General features: G+C 38.6%; 1 protein-coding gene across 2 annotated transcripts in view; it reads left to right on the top strand.

The window, feature by feature from the left end:
* The first annotated feature begins 536 nt into the window (after positions 1 to 536).
* The window catches only part of LOC140238371 (protein couch potato-like), a 127,398-nt gene continuing 110,217 nt past the window's right edge, over positions 537 to 17,717 (top strand). Inside the window, exons 1-2 of one of the 2 annotated variants that reach the window (XM_072318305.1) lie at positions 537 to 800; positions 1,055 to 1,491. In XM_072318305.1, the coding sequence (XP_072174406.1) occupies positions 1,444 to 1,491 (48 nt within the window). In that variant the 5' untranslated portion in view covers positions 537 to 800; positions 1,055 to 1,443. Of the gene's footprint in view, positions 1,492 to 17,717 lie in introns of both variants that reach the window. The other variant, XM_072318306.1, reaches the window with a different exon arrangement.

Below are 17,717 nucleotides of genomic sequence, written 5' to 3'. Positions count from 1 at the left end.
TTAAAGGAGATCTTGGGTGATTTACCATTTCATGTACACTGGCGGAGGTGTGCATGCCTGTGTTCAACGCAGTTTGGCGATACAGAAATACTTAAAAACACGGCGAAAATATGTCTGGCAAAATCATGAGTGATGGCTGATGAGAAGCACAAAATCCACAATCTAATTTTCGTCGAGAGAAAAATTACCTCGTTTTCACCGCTGAGTGCGCCGTCTGCAAGGAAACTCAGGCTAACCTGCCCTGTTTCGACGGACATAACTGTGACGTCATGATGAAAACTCAAGCTTGCTTGTATTGGAAACAAAGCATACGTATGTCTCTCAATCGAACTGAACGCATAGCGCAAGATAGGCACTCAACAGGCTCGACGAGCAATCCGCAGATTCAAAACCATTCATTCACGCACTCGTAAATTATTGTCGAGCCCCGATGTGAACCGCCTGCGTACGGCGCACGCTTTTCATCTGTAGCTCTCTCACACATCACACCCTCGCACACGAACACACACACACACACAAACACATCGAAACACGCGTGCAACGCACATGACAGAAGCTGAGCCTCTTAGCGTACCGTACCGGTACTCCGCCACAGACGACGTTAAACTTTCTCCGTGTGTGTAGTGTGCTCCGCACCGCATCATAGCAGTAGATATGAGCACATAGCAAAAGCACAGGCATTTCTTTTTTGTTTGTTTTTATTAATTTTTGACATTTCTCACCGATAAGAATGCCGCAAGAATGATGCACGCATGTTTGCTTCACACGTCTCAACGCCCTGTGCTTCTTTTGACTGACCGGTATTCCAGCAGTCACAACCGGGAAAATTTCCCGATGGTGTGACCAGAGAACCCTGTTTCAGGAGCACAAAGCGCACTCGGACAGATTATTTTGTTTCTAAAACAGCACAAACTCGCCAGCACCGCATGCACTTCATGAGAAAAGCTCACAATCCGTGATATTTCTATTCTGGATGCAGTATTATGGTGAATCGTGAAATGGTATCTCCGAAAATCAACTTTCGATGACCCGTTCTTGTTACATTCCTCCGCAGACGAACCTCTAAAAGACGCCGAGCACAGAGCGGATACAAGCCCGGAACTTACTGGCGTATCTAACCTGCTGTTCCATATTGGCTCCACGCGCAGTCTTCATTTCGAGAAACTCGAGTCATTTCAAACCATAGAGTCAGCTGGTCGTCGTGTTTGCAAGGTTGTGAGAACTGCTGTCAGCTACTGTAAGTAGACGACAGCGACGACTTCGCTTTCAATCATTCCGCCAACTGCAGCAGGAAAACTGAAGCGGGATCACCGAGACCCCGGGACCGCGCTCCTGCCGTCTGCCCTTACGCACCGCCTGGACGCAGCCACCGTGGGCAGCTACGCCGAGTTGGAGGCAGGGGACCCTCAGGTCTTGGACGAGCCCAGTAGGAAGCGACTTAAGATGTCCACCGTTAGCATGGATTCGGGCAGCACCACGGGTGAAGAAGAGGTAAGATGCTTTCAGTCATTGCTCGTAATTTCTTGTTTAACCCTTTGTAAAGAGCATCTCAATCAAATGATTGCATTTCCAGGAGAAAATTAGTGTAAGATATTGGTATACCGTATTTAACTTTCTTCTTTTCATGTGTGTATGTGTGTATGTGTGTATGTGTGTATATGTGTGTTACTTCTTTGTTTCTTCAGTGATGTCTGCTTGTTTACTCAACCTATAGTAGATTTTGGGGCCTTTTTCGTCTGTAACAAGTTTGATGTTTTCCCTTATGGATCTCGATCTTTAAGGCACGAGTTTTAGGTTGAAACACTATAATTACTTTCAATCAACTTTAATTCTCTCACATACCTGTTGAATTCATCCAAGGAGGTTGTTTAACGTCTGTTGTGATATTGTTTATCTGAAAAGCACCTGCTCTTCCTCGACAAGTTTAAATTACCAACGTGAATTTATTTTGCCGTTTCGGTATGTTCCGTCTTGATTTGTCCCCGTGCTTTAGAGGAATACGGATAAAATCACAGCTAGAAAACAAACAGAATAACCATAAAGAATCAAAGAGCCGTTCAGGTAGAAGTGACATGCAACCCAGCGGGATTTACATCAGTAATGGTTATATTATGTACTTATCTAGAGAGAGAGAGAGAGAGAGAGAGAGAGAGAGAGAGAAAAAGGTTTTAACGCACACCGCCCACACCCCGCCGCCAACATTCATCTAAGCATGTGGATGTTACTTAATTCAAAGTGCCTTAAAAACTTCCAAGAAGGTCATGTGGAGATAGATACAAGACAGGGGTTTTTCACAGTCATTACAGTCAGCCCACTGGCGGAAAATCTATAATTATCATCGTTCTATTAATATCATAATTTCCAAACCACTGCAAATTATTGCAGTCCCAGGAATTGCACAAAGAAGCAATAAACGATCATATTCCACACTTTGTAGTACAATTTGTATTGTAATTATTCTGTATTATACATGATTGTACTTGTCAATGTGGCATTAGTACCGGTAATACACAGATAGGCATTGTTATCGTATGTGTGTATGTGTGTGTGTGTGTGTGTGTGTGTGTGTGTGTGTTGATGTGGTCGTTGTCATTAGCGCTACTCTTCCTACTGAAATGATCGCGTGGACACAGAAAACAACACTTGTCGAACATCACGGTGATTGAAATCCACTTCGCCAAATTGAATGGATTTTCCCCGAGTATATCGCGTATCATGAATAATTCCGTCGGACACATCGCGTTGTGCAAGTTGATGATTATCAGCTGGCCAAGTGAGCCGTGTTTTGGCGGCATCATGTGAGGCAAAGCTCGGAGATTGTTTCATGCACCTGTAGCGCAGAGCCGGCTGGTATCGTATTTAAGACGCGACAAATATTTGCCCATTGACACAGGCATTCTCTCAGTTTCAATCCCGTTTATTTCCCAACAAAACTGCAATATACTAGCTATAATTTTACTATCTTTTAAAAGAACACGGAAATGCTTTAGTAGCTCGTTCGTTTGGCGAGGAGCCGGTTGCCTTGATAAAGGTTTTGGTATTAGCGAGCATTTTAATATGAAGTTTTCATGATACATCTGAGTGAAACACAACACTGTAAAGGGCGAGAATACACGACACAATCAATATGGAATGTCTATATTTCAGTTACATTTTTTTACCTTCCCTCCAACAAACACTAATACCAGCTTATTTCATTTTGTTATTAAAATTACATTACTTCTGTTGCCAGTATAGGTACATCACGACTTAATTTCTCGGCATTATAGTTTATACTTTTGTTTACTGGATGTTTACTACCACAAGCTTTTATCAACTTATTGAATATATCTTTTTTTCTGAGTGTGTATCTCATTCCACTGTGTTTTGTCCATCGCGGGAATTGTGATACATTCCACATTCATTTCAGTGGTTGTAAACTTGAATCTTATGGATTATCTTCATCAATTTCTGCGTATGCATATATTATTTCCAAATCGAATGTTTGACCGTAAGATGGCAGCAAAACCATTGTAACCAGTGAATTATTTAGTGATGCAAAGTGATAATTGTTGAAAAGTGGAAAACTTTTGAAATCTACATCTGCTTTACTTCGGAAGTTCACATGGCAAAGTTGGTCCACGTTTTGTACGTATAATTTACTAGGATAACCCGGCCCACTCACTCATCGATTCGATCGCTGTTATAGAGGAGAGAGAGTTACGTAAGCTGTCCTTTTGTTTTGCAACAATTGTGGCATTGAGCCTTATACGATCCTCTTTTTCGTGTAAGCGCAAAGGCATTCGTCACACTCACAGTCTCCGAAAAAAACCCAACTTAGATCCTCTATCTTTTTGTTCTTTCCTACCAGAGAGTTGTCTGCCCATAAAATATATACGCCTCTCTCTCTCGTCTTTACGGCTACACGGAACTACATCTTGCCAAGTTCTATTACGACGACGCTAAAATCGTCACATATTGGATACTGTAATGAGGAGGAAGTTTGATATTTCACCTAACTGCAGGGTTTCGATTCTCTTGGACATTGCACCATGAATCACCCGCATTTGCTTTTGTGGTATTCACGTGAAGCCTTGCGTCATTAGGATTTTCCGTGTTTCGGACTTTTGTTCAAGAATGTTAGGAGCCTCTTGGAACACGCTGCGATTCAGCGCTCCCAAGCCGAGGATGCGCCGTGTTGCCCAGCCATTGTTGTGGGGCCAATGAAGCGCTCAGGTCTTAGCCGATTAGCGAGGGGTTTAGGGGACGCAGGAAGGGGATTGCCACTACTCAGACCGGCGTGAGTGAAACCATTCGGTAGGCAAACCCCTTCCCCATGCAACAATCCGAATTCGAGGGTCGATCTTCAGCACAATCCTGCGGGGGATTACGGTGATTAGGACGTGGTAGAATCGAGTCTTTCGCGCAAAGAATTTTTGATAAAAAGGTCTTACTGGTAACGGTGCATTTGTCGAAAATAGTGGTGATGTGGGGAGGAGGGGGTAAGGGTGGGGGCGTTTTTTTTTTTCACCTGATGCGAAAATAAAAGAAGAGTTTTTCAATTGCATATATCGCTTCCCCTTCCAACAGCCTCTTTCGCTAGGAAGCCCCGTAACAAGCCTCTCTTGTACATCTATCCTTAAAGTCGCTTGTCACCAAGGAGATAAGCGGAAGTAATTAGGTTAATGACACGGTTTAATTGGTGCTCTCGGGATTTATGCAAGGGACGCTCATTCGACTAAAATCTCTTTGTTCTGGGCGCAGCGTCTGCTTCAAAACATCCTGATATTTTAACAACTCAAATGTCGTGACAATTCTTGAAGTGGGCGTGAATTTTATATCTCTTTGTTCTGGGCGCAGCGTCTGCTTCAAAACATCCTGATATTTTAACAACTCAAATGTCGTGACAATTCTTGAAGTGGGCGTGAATTTTTCTCTTAATTTGTACAGATTTCATTTATACTTTCACGATTATGACGAGTAAGAAACAATCGGCAAAAAAGAAAAGAAAAAGATACAGGTCAAAAGAAGAACGATTTAAATTATAGTGAACTAAATATATATAAAAATAGATTATGTAAAATTACCATCAGAACACTGAGAACGCGTCACATAATTATGTCTGTGAGAGAAGTCATCGGATTTTCTAGTTAATGACTGAATATATTTTATGTATTCACCCGTCATTATGAGACTATACTCGCGTGACAATGAATGGCGAATATGAGGTGAACCCAAGGATTTTGCGAACTCTGGATTCCAGTGTTTCATATCTTATGCAGAAGGGTGGTAATCGTTGAACTTTGTTTACATCATGGAGCTACCATGGTTTACATCATGCTGTTAGGTATGATATGGATGAAGGACGTAATGATAAATTTGATTATTATGATGATAAGGAAGTAACGATGATAATGGTGACAATTACTGCTGATGTAATATTATAAGTGGTATTTTTATGATAACACTATTATGACGATTTGTATTATCATTAAATCAAGAATCTTTGCTTTTACCACTCCTCTTTTGACTGACTGTCAACACCATCATTATCTTCATTTTGTAGTATCTCGTGTAGATCGCATAACCCGAGTAGCATAGTTCGCCCCCCCCCCCCCTCCCCACCCTCTTTCCGAGCAAAGTTTGCCTCGGGCGTCGCAGGCTGTCCGTGTTTGATCATGGACCTACCATGGTTTGATTGACTCGTCAGACCGTGCAAGCCAACGCATAACTCCTAATTCTTCGTCGTTTCTCGGGAAGTTGCATGAGCGTTCGCGTATTACTTCTCGTCTCGATCGCTTTACCGAGGATCGAAGCCAAACAAATCCCATGCAGTTGTCGACACTTCATTTTGTCGTTATTTGTAGATGTTGTAAAACGGGGCATTCCCGCAGATTTGCATCAAGCTGTATGTGTCAAATAGGTTGGCCTCTCGGTATAAGAATACTAGAAGCTGCAGAGGCGTTGATATCGCGCAACACGCAATGTTATAACTTGTGTATTTCCACCGCGCGGCGGTTTTCTTTTTTCCGGTGAAAGCATGGATGCATTGTAATCGCGTACGGAAATGGAAGGCCTGCCGACTTCCGCATTAGATGAACATGGATGCAAAGCAGACGCCATTCTCCCGTGGCGCCTCGCCCCTCTGTTTGGGTGGTGTTTCCAAGTCAGCGCAAACCATCACCCTAGGGCCATGAACTAGCGGGTCTATTTTTGGCAGTTGACAGGTGAACCTTTCAAACTTTTCGTGCGTGAGAACTGTGCAACCGGTACCAGAGAAACAAGTGTTTGCGGTTGCTATACCTTTCCTGGACTGTCGAAACAACAAACTCTAAGACAAACATGTAGACTCAAATCAACACCAAATGACAATCAGATAAAAAAGAATCTTCCTCAATTTGGTCAGGTGCACAGATAATGTAATTGTGATTTAAAAAAAAAAATGAACAGCTAGTTATGCTCTTTAGCCGCCTTCTAAATTTAAGTGAAAGAACCTACACATAATATATGAATGTGGAAATTGCATTTGTCTGACTGTCTCTTTTTTATTTTGGCTATTTTATTATTTTTTTTTGTAATGTCAACTACCATGAACCTGACCTTGAGCATAAGGAGGTTGGATCCACAATCTTTATCCTAGTTACGTGAGGGTCGGGATAAGAGTAAAGATTAGTAAATTAATATATTTGTATAGTTGTATCTTCTAGAGCAGCATTCATCTGTTATAAATCTGAAAAAACTGTTTTGTTTTATTTCTTATTGTGTTTTGTTAGCCTTTTTTTTAGGGGAGAAGTGTGACAGACCTTTATTACCCTATATTATTCAGTCTGTGCAGGGATTTTTTTTTTTTTTTGTTGACGTGCAAAGAGCAATGTACTCTCTGACAAGGGATGGAGAGAGGGAGAGAGAGGAGGAGAGGGGAAGAGGAGCAGGCAAGCATAAACTTGTCCATCTTCATTTATCTTCCCTCTGTTTATACTTCTACTTCCATGCACATTTCTCCAGGTACCGTTAAAGGAGACAGAACATATTTGAAAGTCTAATGTGTGTGTTTTGTCAGCAATCTTACACGCATGGACACCCAGATTTACATGTTGGCAAGCAAGTCTCACCGTCGCTGGTGTCTGTCGACTTTTATGGTGAATAATTTACAGTTGATGTGACTCCTGGGAATGGCTTCCAAATATTTTTTTTTTCTCTCTTTGAAGCGCCTACAGATAGATGGAAGAAAGTTATTATTTGCTTGTACATTAAGTGCAGTTTTTGTGCGTTGGTTTTGTGAATGTTGTGCTTTTTGTAACATTTCAATTGAATTTTGATAAAGTAAGGGATATTTTCTTTGATTTTCCACAAAGTTCAGATGTAGAAAAGATGTGTGGACTGCTCTGAAGGGCAGTAGTTAGATAATTTATATCATTCCATCTGTTGAGGACATATTTTTATTATTATCATAATACCATGGTTATGATAATAATAATACTGATGATGATGATAATAAAAAATAACAATAATTATAATAACAATAACAATAGTAATAATAATAAATATAATAACATTAATAATAATAATAATAATAATAATAATAATAATAATAATAATAATAATAATAATAATAATACTGATGATAATAATAATAATGATGATAGTAATAATAATAATTATAATAATAAGTAATAGTGTATAATTGGTATAAACTACCCTGGGCATTTTTTTCCCCAAAGTCAGTGGCTTTCAAAATCTAATTTGCTCTATTCTTTGAAATATTGCAACTTTATTTTACTGTAAAACCAGCTTGTGAGCATCCACTCCATAGATGAAATTGAATCCTCATTACCTTGTCTTGCACACTATGATGTCTGGTCGCAAATGTTGTATTCACCAGGTGCAAGCAACCTCGGGTACGGGCATGAACAGTGTAGGATGAGATGTGCGGCATTCATGGAGCTCATTGTCTAACACGGCGGTTAGTCCTCCCAACATCTCGCCATCTTCTCTACCTTTTAATCCAACGGTGCCGTGAAAGGCGAGCTTGCTTGAGAGGCTTCCTAAGAGGATCAGCGGAGAATGGGGGAGAGTGGCAGAGTGGGGACTAATGCAAGATTAGGAAGGGTTTCAGACTACAAAAAATGTGCCCGTCTGTAATCATGTTTCTGAAACACACACACACAAAAATCATGTTCAGAGTTACAACCCAGTGAGACACTGAAACAAGTCTTCTTGCTGACGGTTAATTGCACGCAACATCTCATACACATACTCATTGTCCCGTCAATAAAACATGAACCTCTAAATACACTGACGCAAAAAAAGAGTCGGCACAAATATCACACACACTTTGGCGAAAGTGAATACAAATTTTAGGTATACCCAACCCCCTCAATGATGTTGTAGAGGACAAACAATTTATATTTCGTTTATAAATATGCACATGTGAAATTAGGGAAAGATTAATTTCAAAAATGCCTCTGGCCCCCAATTTGCCAAATGTAATCAGTGGAATATGTTTAGAGAAAAACATGATTTGTGTATGAAATTAAGTAAGTGTACAGTTGCAAAAACAAAACATGATTAGCATAAAGCATGTTTTTAAACACATCCTTAAAAAAAATGAGTCTTTAATGAGTCAGAAATTGCTCTAAGATTGTTTGACTTTGGGAAGAATGAGGTTGAGAGAAAAAGACAGATACATAGAGATATAGACAGATAGATAAATAGATTGAGAAAGAGAGAGAGAGAGAGAGGGAATATAATGATGAAGGGTGGAGAGCTGTATGGACAGCTCTTATTAGAGATGAACCCATTTGTTTTGCAAGGAGATTACACAATGATTTATGGCTTAAAGGAGGTCGTTGGCACCACTGGAAGGGACAGTTTGACTGAAAAAAAAATAGTCCAACTGAGCAGAGTATAAGACTTAAGATTGTGATAAAAGAAGGAGAGAGAATGGGGGAGAGAAGTTTGAGTGTGGGAGAGAAAGGGAGAGATGTGATGTGAGTTTTGCATACTGTAAGAACTGCTAGGCTGCCCTCTGCTCACAGCAATAAGGTGGCTTGCAACCTGTAGAACAGACTAGAGCATATGTCCCTGGATGTGGAAAAGAGGATTTTCTCGCCATTTTGACTGGAAAGAGAGAGTTGCATACTGTAATTTGTTCCCCTCCTTTTCAAAGTGTATTCATATTCTTTGCCTCAGATAGATTTTCTTCCATCAATGCATGCCCCTCTGGATAGTTGCCCATGGATTTGAAGTATGATAGGTTAGTGACTCCACCTTATGTGAGTTTGAATACTTCTACATTGCAGGAGTGTGTGGGACTAGTGAAATCATCTGACTTATGACTGGTATAAGAATGATGACTTGATTGACACTTTCCTGGACAGGACTGTGTTTGCACAATCTCACAAAATTCCCACCATCATTGTTTGGAATTAGAATACTCCATGCAATCTCTTTGAACTTGTACTCGGCCATTCTGTAACCTCGACTGAATGGATGACATTTGGTCAGAAATGATGATTAATTCTTTCAAGTCTATGGAGACTGTGTATCAGAAAAAGATAGTATTGATTTTCACATGCTTCATTCTATCGTGAACACGGCATACACAAAGTGGAGAAGAAAAAAAAAATCCCAGGAGAAATCATACACATGCTTAACACTATCTATTATCATATGTTTATGCACATCTTTCCTAAAGAAAAGGAAATTATAAAGATAAAAAAAAAGAAGAAAAGAAACAAGGGTTGGCTTCATTTTAGATATGATGTTCTTTCAAAGAAGATGTGCTGAGTATGATTTATTTTACACTGGTTGTACATTCAACATGCATGGTGCTGGACAATATCTAAGATATTATGACTTAATTGATGCAATCTTGATTCAAACATGTAGAAATACTCTCTTATATTCTTTTTTATTTTGTGCATTGCCATAGAGATGTTCTGAAGAAGTGACATCTGTCCATTTCTTTTCACATCAATGATTAAACCCTCCTTACAGGCTGCTTGTTGCTTACAAGCTGCTTACCTGCCATGTATTACAGTGGATCATCAAACTCGCATGCAGCCAACATAGTAATGTATGTCTGGGACTGGATGATTTGTTCGACAGCCTTATGGCAGTTATGATTTTGCATTTCTCAAGTTACAGTCTTGCTCAGTGTTATTGGCTCTGGCCACTGAATGTCTCCTGTCTAGAGGAGCTCACTCCAAACAGGAAATGAGAATTTTTGAAAGGCGAGACTGAAGGCCTGAGTGGCGGGTATAAAGGAACTCTCAGTATCGTAGCTAATTGCGACCAAATCTCTTTACCAAACTGTAGCACACCATGTGTATGATGCTGCAAAGCCAGCCATGCTTTGATACCTTTAGAGCAAAATGGAAAAAAAAATGAAAAAGAAAAAGATGGTTTGAACAAATTCAATGAAACTTGAGATGGTGTATCTACTGTGTGAGGTGTGCAGTTTTATAAACTTAAGCTCCGATACTGTTTTCTTAAGCTTTATATCTGTAGACCTTGCACACTTAATACAATTGCACATGGAGTGGTGGGACTAGATATAAACCTAGACTAATGTTTATTACTTAACCTTTAAGAATTATAGGAAAACAAACGTTTGCCTTTACATCTTAGAAAGAAGAAGTAATATGGACCAATATTTGAGAGTATATAAAGGTAATATCACTGCAGCATATACTCCTAGTTCAAAGGGTTGCTTATCACGGATTTTTTTTTTGTGTGTAGAACTACTCACAGATGTTCAAATGAACAATGAGAAACAGCTATATTTGATATATTATGATCACTAATTTCTAATTTACTCTTTATCATTCAGACAAGTCAAGGGAGCAAGGTGTGATAAACTTGGATTGAACATTCTCTTTTGTCGTGTACAAAATAACATTTTATGACAGTTTATGTTGCTAAAAAAAAAGAGGAGAGGACAGTATACTGCTAATGCCTGTAGTAATGTTACAAAGTCAAGTTTACTCTTTTCTTCCTTAAAGTACACTTCAGGTTTGTGTATAGCTGAGCTTTGCTTTCACCAGAGTAAGTCAAGAGTGTAATAAAACTATTGAAAGAAGACACAGGTGTAAAAGAAGGTGGTTGTTCTGCAGGAAGCGCTGTCTTTTCGCGATCTGTCACAGTGTAAACACATTCAATGGGGTTACTCCTCTGTTCAACAAGTGAAGCAGTAGCTGCTCTGCCATACCCTTCTCAAATCTCCTTAGCGCTAATCCACATTAGGAGAGTGCTGCAATGAATATGTTTACACTTGCACTGAGCTCACTCTTCCGTGAGCATTATTCTGCTACAGAGAGAATTGGACGGCAGCTGTGGTGTTGAGGTATGCAGTGTACTATGCCGCTGCCGAATGCCCGATGAGCAGGCCGCCACGTGAATGAGGCATCTCTCTGTTTACACAGCATAAACACTGTATCAATAGCATACTTTCTTCCAAGTCCTCACAGCTAACACAGTACTGAAAGCTGTATGTATACAAAGTGAGTTTGATAGAGTATCTTGTTTCACACGTTTGCTCCTTATTTAGGAATCTGCTCTTCCATACACTGTGCACCCCTCTTATTCCCCATCCCCAAGAGAAGGGGGCACTGCAAGTCCAGCTGACATTTTTTTTATTGTTTCTTCATGTGTACTGAATACGCACTGCCTGGGGGAGACTTGCAATGGGCAAACTTAATCAGGTTACACACAACTTTCTTGAATACACATAATCCTATGAGAACATGATGTCATCAATGCCTTTTTGTTGATGTAATTTTACACATTACTGCATATCCACAAATACCCTATTCATGCCCCAAAACTTACACCACTTTACTGTGTCCAAACTGCATTTTTGCTGCCACAATTGCTAGCCACTACACTTCTGTAATTGCCTTTACAACAATTGCTACTCTTTATTCCTATAGTACTTTGACTCTCTCTCTCTATTTACACATATTATATCTATCATATATACTATCTCTCCCTATATATATATATATATATATATATATATATGTATGACCGTGCGCCACAAAACAAACAAAAAGTCGCACCCCTTGATTTTAAGTGAGGACTAAAAAAAGGGGAAATGGTTCAACCAAGTCAATCTTGAGTTTTTCATATCTTCTGTAAGAGCTTTCCTTCTACATTTTTCCTCAGTTTGGTATTTTAACATGAATGGGAAAGTTAGCAGTTTTTCTACAACCCTTTCTTTGGGAAGAGTAGAATGATCAGGTATGACTTGGAGGCCACTTTTCATGTCTTGAAATCCTTTGCACACTCTTCACTTTCAAGTCTAATAACTTTTGATAGGATGACGCTACTGCTTTAAAAGTTAGCATTAATCATGGGCAGAATATGATGATAGAACATGCTTAATGTCAGCTTAATCTGATAATCCCTCCATTGTTGTTGCTCCCGTGGTTTACATCTTGTGTTTTGTCCTTTTCATGGCCCAGCTAGCACGGGTTGGTAAAGATTAAGCAGTTGAATAGACCATGTACTTCAGAGCCTCTTTTCTCAGTTCACACTTTTCCAGAGTGTGTGATTTCTTTCCAGTATTGAGGTAGATTGGGGAGTCCATTTGAATTGAGTTATACATCATTTTAAAGCTTAGAGTCTGCTTTTTCAGAATCTACCCCTAACTGAAAATCCATGTCTGGCGACTTTTTGTTCGTTTTGTGGTGCAGGGTCACACACACACACACATATATATATATATATATATATATATATATATATATATATATATATATCCCTAGTTGGCACCTTAGGGAGACATATTGGGGGGAAGTGTCTTCATTAGGGAGACAACTGGTCATTAAGGAGACAATTTTCGTGTCTCCATTGCGTAAACTGCCATTGAACATGTATATAACAAATTTGCATACAAAACAAATGGAAATGTCTTCCAAATGACCCATCTAGGAGTATGTATATATATATATATATATATATATATATATATATATATATATATATATATGCACACACTCATGACTTTTACTGCCACTGCTTTATACCACCTGCACTGCTGCCAGTACCAACAAGCAATGCTACTGATGTTGCTGCTTCGACCTGGCATTGTATCCTTCTCCTGTGTCCTCTTCTCCTGGTCTGATTTACCGATGCCCATCAGTCTCCATGCCCCAACATCCTCACCCATCTTCTACTCCACTCTGAGCTAGAAGCAAGAATCTACTGACTGTGTTCCCTATTATAATAGCTTCTCCCTTAACTCCATCAAATTTTGCTTCTTCAGTATAGATCAGGGGTCAATTGGGTGTCATATATTCATATATTTTATCTGGGATGTTTTCTTTTCTCTGTTTTGAAGACACTTTTGCAACAGTTCTTTTAGCTTGTGACATGATTTAAGGGAACTTTGAGCAATCAGTTTAATAATCATGGTGCTATGGTAATCAATAATTTGTTTTGTTGGTTTGGCTTATGATGTGCTTTTCATATGTGTGTATGTTTAATTGTATATATATATATATATATATGAAGAGTTTGTTTGCAAAAACTGATAAGTCCATTTTTGAAGATTTTGAAGTACGGTCTCTGTCATAAAGTACAAAATAATGCCTTTTAAATGATACATTGGTCACTACATATAAAGGTATGTTTTTGAAGTTATGGTCAAAAGAAGCAAAATTTTTCTTATTATTCTCTTTATTTTTCTTGGCTTTTAATCGCAAATATCTCCATTTGACAAATATGGACTTATCGGTTTTTGCAAACAAACTCTTCATATATACACATACATAATGTGCTTCTCATAGATGTGCATATTTAGGTGTGTGTATATTATATATATATATATATATATATATATATATATATATATATATATATATATATATATATATATATACTTGTGTTCATTCAGTAAGTTTTTATACTTATTTCTAGATCTATGATCATCAATGGTATTGATAAGGATATATGCAAAGCACTGAGCATCTAAAGGTAACTGCTGAAATGAACACATAATTTTCATTTCCACCATGGTATGACTGAGTCATACTTGTTCGACTACTTCCTTCAGGCTGGCTGTAGACATGTATCTTTAAGTCTTTGTAGTGTGCAATGCTGCACGTGTGCATGAATAGCATATTTAATCGTGGAAACGAGCAAATTTGCAACAATAGCAAGTCAACCATTTGGTGTTTTTTCTTTCACAAGTGCTTGTTTCCCTTCGACATGAAACTAATCTTGAGTATTTCCTGTCTTCTTGTTGGAAGATGAGGACAGATGATGGAAGAGTAGAAGAGATGGTGAGAGAGATAGAGAGAAAGAGAGACAGAAAAAGACACGGAATGAAAGAGACAGTGATTGCAGATGGAAGGGGATGGGGTATGGGGAGGAGGCAGCAGAAAAAATAATAAAAAATGAAGAGGAAATGAAGTGAGCTGAGATAATTGGAGTATTGTTCACTTCATGTGCTACGTGGGATGAAGTGTATGCAGGAGATGTAGACACTTGATATAGTGTCTGTTTTCTGTGTATACAAATCTCATTAATAGACAATACATCTTGTTCTCAGAAGATCGTTTGATGATGAAAGTGAAGTGAAGGGGTTTTACTCAGGTTACCTTACACAAGGTAGAAAAAGATCCATTGTTTAACTGCTGCCGTGTGGATCAGATTGCCATAGCTGAAGAGCTAGTATATACGACAATTTTGGACAGAAATCAAGCTTATGATATGCTGTAATGTCTTTTTTTTTATTGTCAATGGGATGATGCTGCCGATGTTGGATTTTAGCACAGTTGATCAATTTCTTTTTTATTATAGTTGCTTTAATCTTTTCTGCATGTTCAAAGTGGGTTTGATAATTGTATTAGAGTGAAAACAAATGGGGTTGTTGAAGTTTCATTTTTGTATTCCATGTCCAATTGAGTAAAATTTGTAGCATTCTTAGTGTTTTGTTTTCATCTACATATTGAATGAGGTTTTTATAACTGCCTCAATTTTACTAACTGACAGTTGAAAGAGCAAAGACCATCGCTAGCTAAAACCAATACATACAGTGATTGACTTATATTATGACATATATTATTACATAATATGTATATCAGATATCCCTTCAGACAGTGTTATTTGCCCCTTGAGAATACTCGATAACAGTGCGTAAAAGGATGGGATGGTGTAATTTTTTTCATTCAATATCAGATACAAACACTACATGGAAAAATTAGATTTGTCAACAAAGTCCTGAACCCCCCTCCCCCTATGCACCTCCCCCCCCCAAAAAAAAAAAGAAAAAAAAGAAAAACAAACAAACAAACATTGACGTAGACATTATGCAGTGGCCAGTGAGACATTTGCCACCAAGTACTGAAAAAATGCTCTGTGGCTATTCCGGCAGAATGAGTTATGCCAAGATAGGCAGAGTGAATGATTTGATTACGAAAACAACAGGTCGATCTAAAATGGCATTATATTTGCATGCCCGTCGCGCGCGAGCACACGGACATGTGGGGGAAGTGGCTGAGCTGATGGGATGAAAACAGAAAGAGCACATATTCCAGTGCAAACAGTGACGCAGACACTCGGCCATATTCCACAGTCCCACACCTATTCAGTTTCCATTCACACAAAGAAATTACGAACAAAGGAGACGGAGTGCATTACACATTATTCTCGGATGTATCGGGTAACACATTTTGCTTCCAGAGCTTGTCTTCGAGCTTTACACTTATTGCTCACCAGCGTTACAAAAAAGAAAGGAAACAGAAAAAAAAAACACACATGAAGGAGCCTCCCAATCTTAGTTAACAACATAGCCCAGATGTAGAAAGGCATAATATGCTGATGCTAGGTATAAATGTATGTGTGTTTGTGTGTGTGTGTGAGTGTGTGTGTGAGAGTATTTATACGTAAGAACATAGATGCTGTGTGCAGTATAAATGTTTACCTTGAATGCAAGTGAAGTTTGCCGGGGCGGGGACGGAAAGCGTGGATGGACGGATGGAGGGGGCGGTATTAATATTCATATGGGTGCAGAACTTGTACCTCCCGCAGGGCTTAGGGAAACTTGAGTGGAGTAGAATCCTCTTGAATAAGAGGACCCTGGAGGCATGCTGCAAGGTGCCAGGGGTGTGTGGTTAAAGGCTGGGCACCCCTCATTTGCAATCGCTGCCAATTTCCATGTGATTTCACTTCGCTTGCTGTGCTTGTGAAAACCTTTCATCGCACATTGTGACAATGAAAAAAAAATTCTCAACTTTGAAAAATAATTTTAAAGCAATTTTCTTGTATAGCTCTAAAATGGATACTTATTTGTTATATGATAACATTATGAAAAAAAAACTTTGACCATAATTCACATTTTGATGAATTAATCACATTTTAATGAATTAATCAAAATCATTACAAAAGTTAGCAGTCTTCTCATTTACTGACAAGTTTACTAAATACTACTACTTACTGCATATTTTGGAAAAACCATAAATGGGAAAGGAGAAGTAGTCATACCAAAGTGAATCTATCTGTCTTGGAGAAGTGCATGTTAAAGTTAACTTCCACGAAGACATGTACCTAAACCCTTATTCATTTTATCTGTTTTAAGAGTGAATTTCCACAATTTTTCTGGAAAGTCACTATGATGATGGAAAATGCTTAACTTGTGTGGAAATTTAATTGTAAGTGCAGAATGTGATCGGTACACATTGTAGCAGCTGTGTGTCCTTGCTGTGCTAATGAGAATGGAAAAGTGATGCACTTCACATCAATTATCATCAGTGGAGAACCAGAAGGGCTTTATCACTATTTTGGTGGTATTAATTTATACGTATCATGTTGTAGAGCTCAATCTTCTCTTCATTAGGGTGTCAATTTTAAATCATTTTCATTTTCAGTAAAATGTTCACCCGTTAAAGGGATGGTACAGTATTGGTGGAGATGTCAAATTGGGCTTTAAACTTTTTGTGAGATACCAAGAAAACACATATGATATAGTACAGAGCATACCATTTTAAGAGGAATTCAAAGTTTATTTGATGAAAATCGGATTCGGAATGACTGAAACATCCAAAAACAAAGAAAAACAAAGCGATCCTAATAAAGTGTGGGTCCCACACTTTATCAGAATCGCTCTTTTTTGGATATCTCGGCCATTTCAAAACCAATTTTCATCAAATAAACATTGAATTCCTCAAAATATTACATGTTCTTTCATATTTCATAAGAGGTTTCTCATTATCTCATCAAAAAATGTTAGAAACCTGAAATTAGGTCTCAACCAATACTATACGACCCCTTTAAGGACGGACTGATTTTGCTATAGCACACATTTCCCATAAACACCTGCCCGAGTATTCTCGGGACTTGTCTTCAACGGGTTAAATATTAAAACCATAAGGCCACCATTGTACCCTATATTTGGAACAATGCCTATAGATCTAACCTCTTTTGATGAAATAAACTTTTTATTTCATAAGAATTGATTGTTTCATTTTTATTTGGTTCTCAGCTGACAATATGAACACTGGATATCCCTGTCTCTCCCTGTCACTTTTCTCTTTCTAACCTGTTTTATGTGTGTGTATGTGTGTGTGTGTGTGTGTGTGTGTGTGTGTGTGTGTGTGTGTGTGTGTTATGACGAATACACTTCCAATCGACTACATGTTGCCAAAACTTAATAACTCAATTAAATATAAGTAGTGTTCTCTTAATTTATCCCAAAATAAAATCAACAAAACAAAATCCAAAAGTAAGGATGT

The sequence above is a fragment of the Diadema setosum genome, chromosome 14, assembly GCF_964275005.1.
Source record: "Diadema setosum chromosome 14, eeDiaSeto1, whole genome shotgun sequence".
Classification (NCBI taxonomy): Eukaryota; Metazoa; Echinodermata; class Echinoidea; order Diadematoida; family Diadematidae; genus Diadema; species Diadema setosum.
Note: the sequence above shows the minus strand (reverse complement) of the source record. Positions and strands in the feature narration are given on the sequence as shown.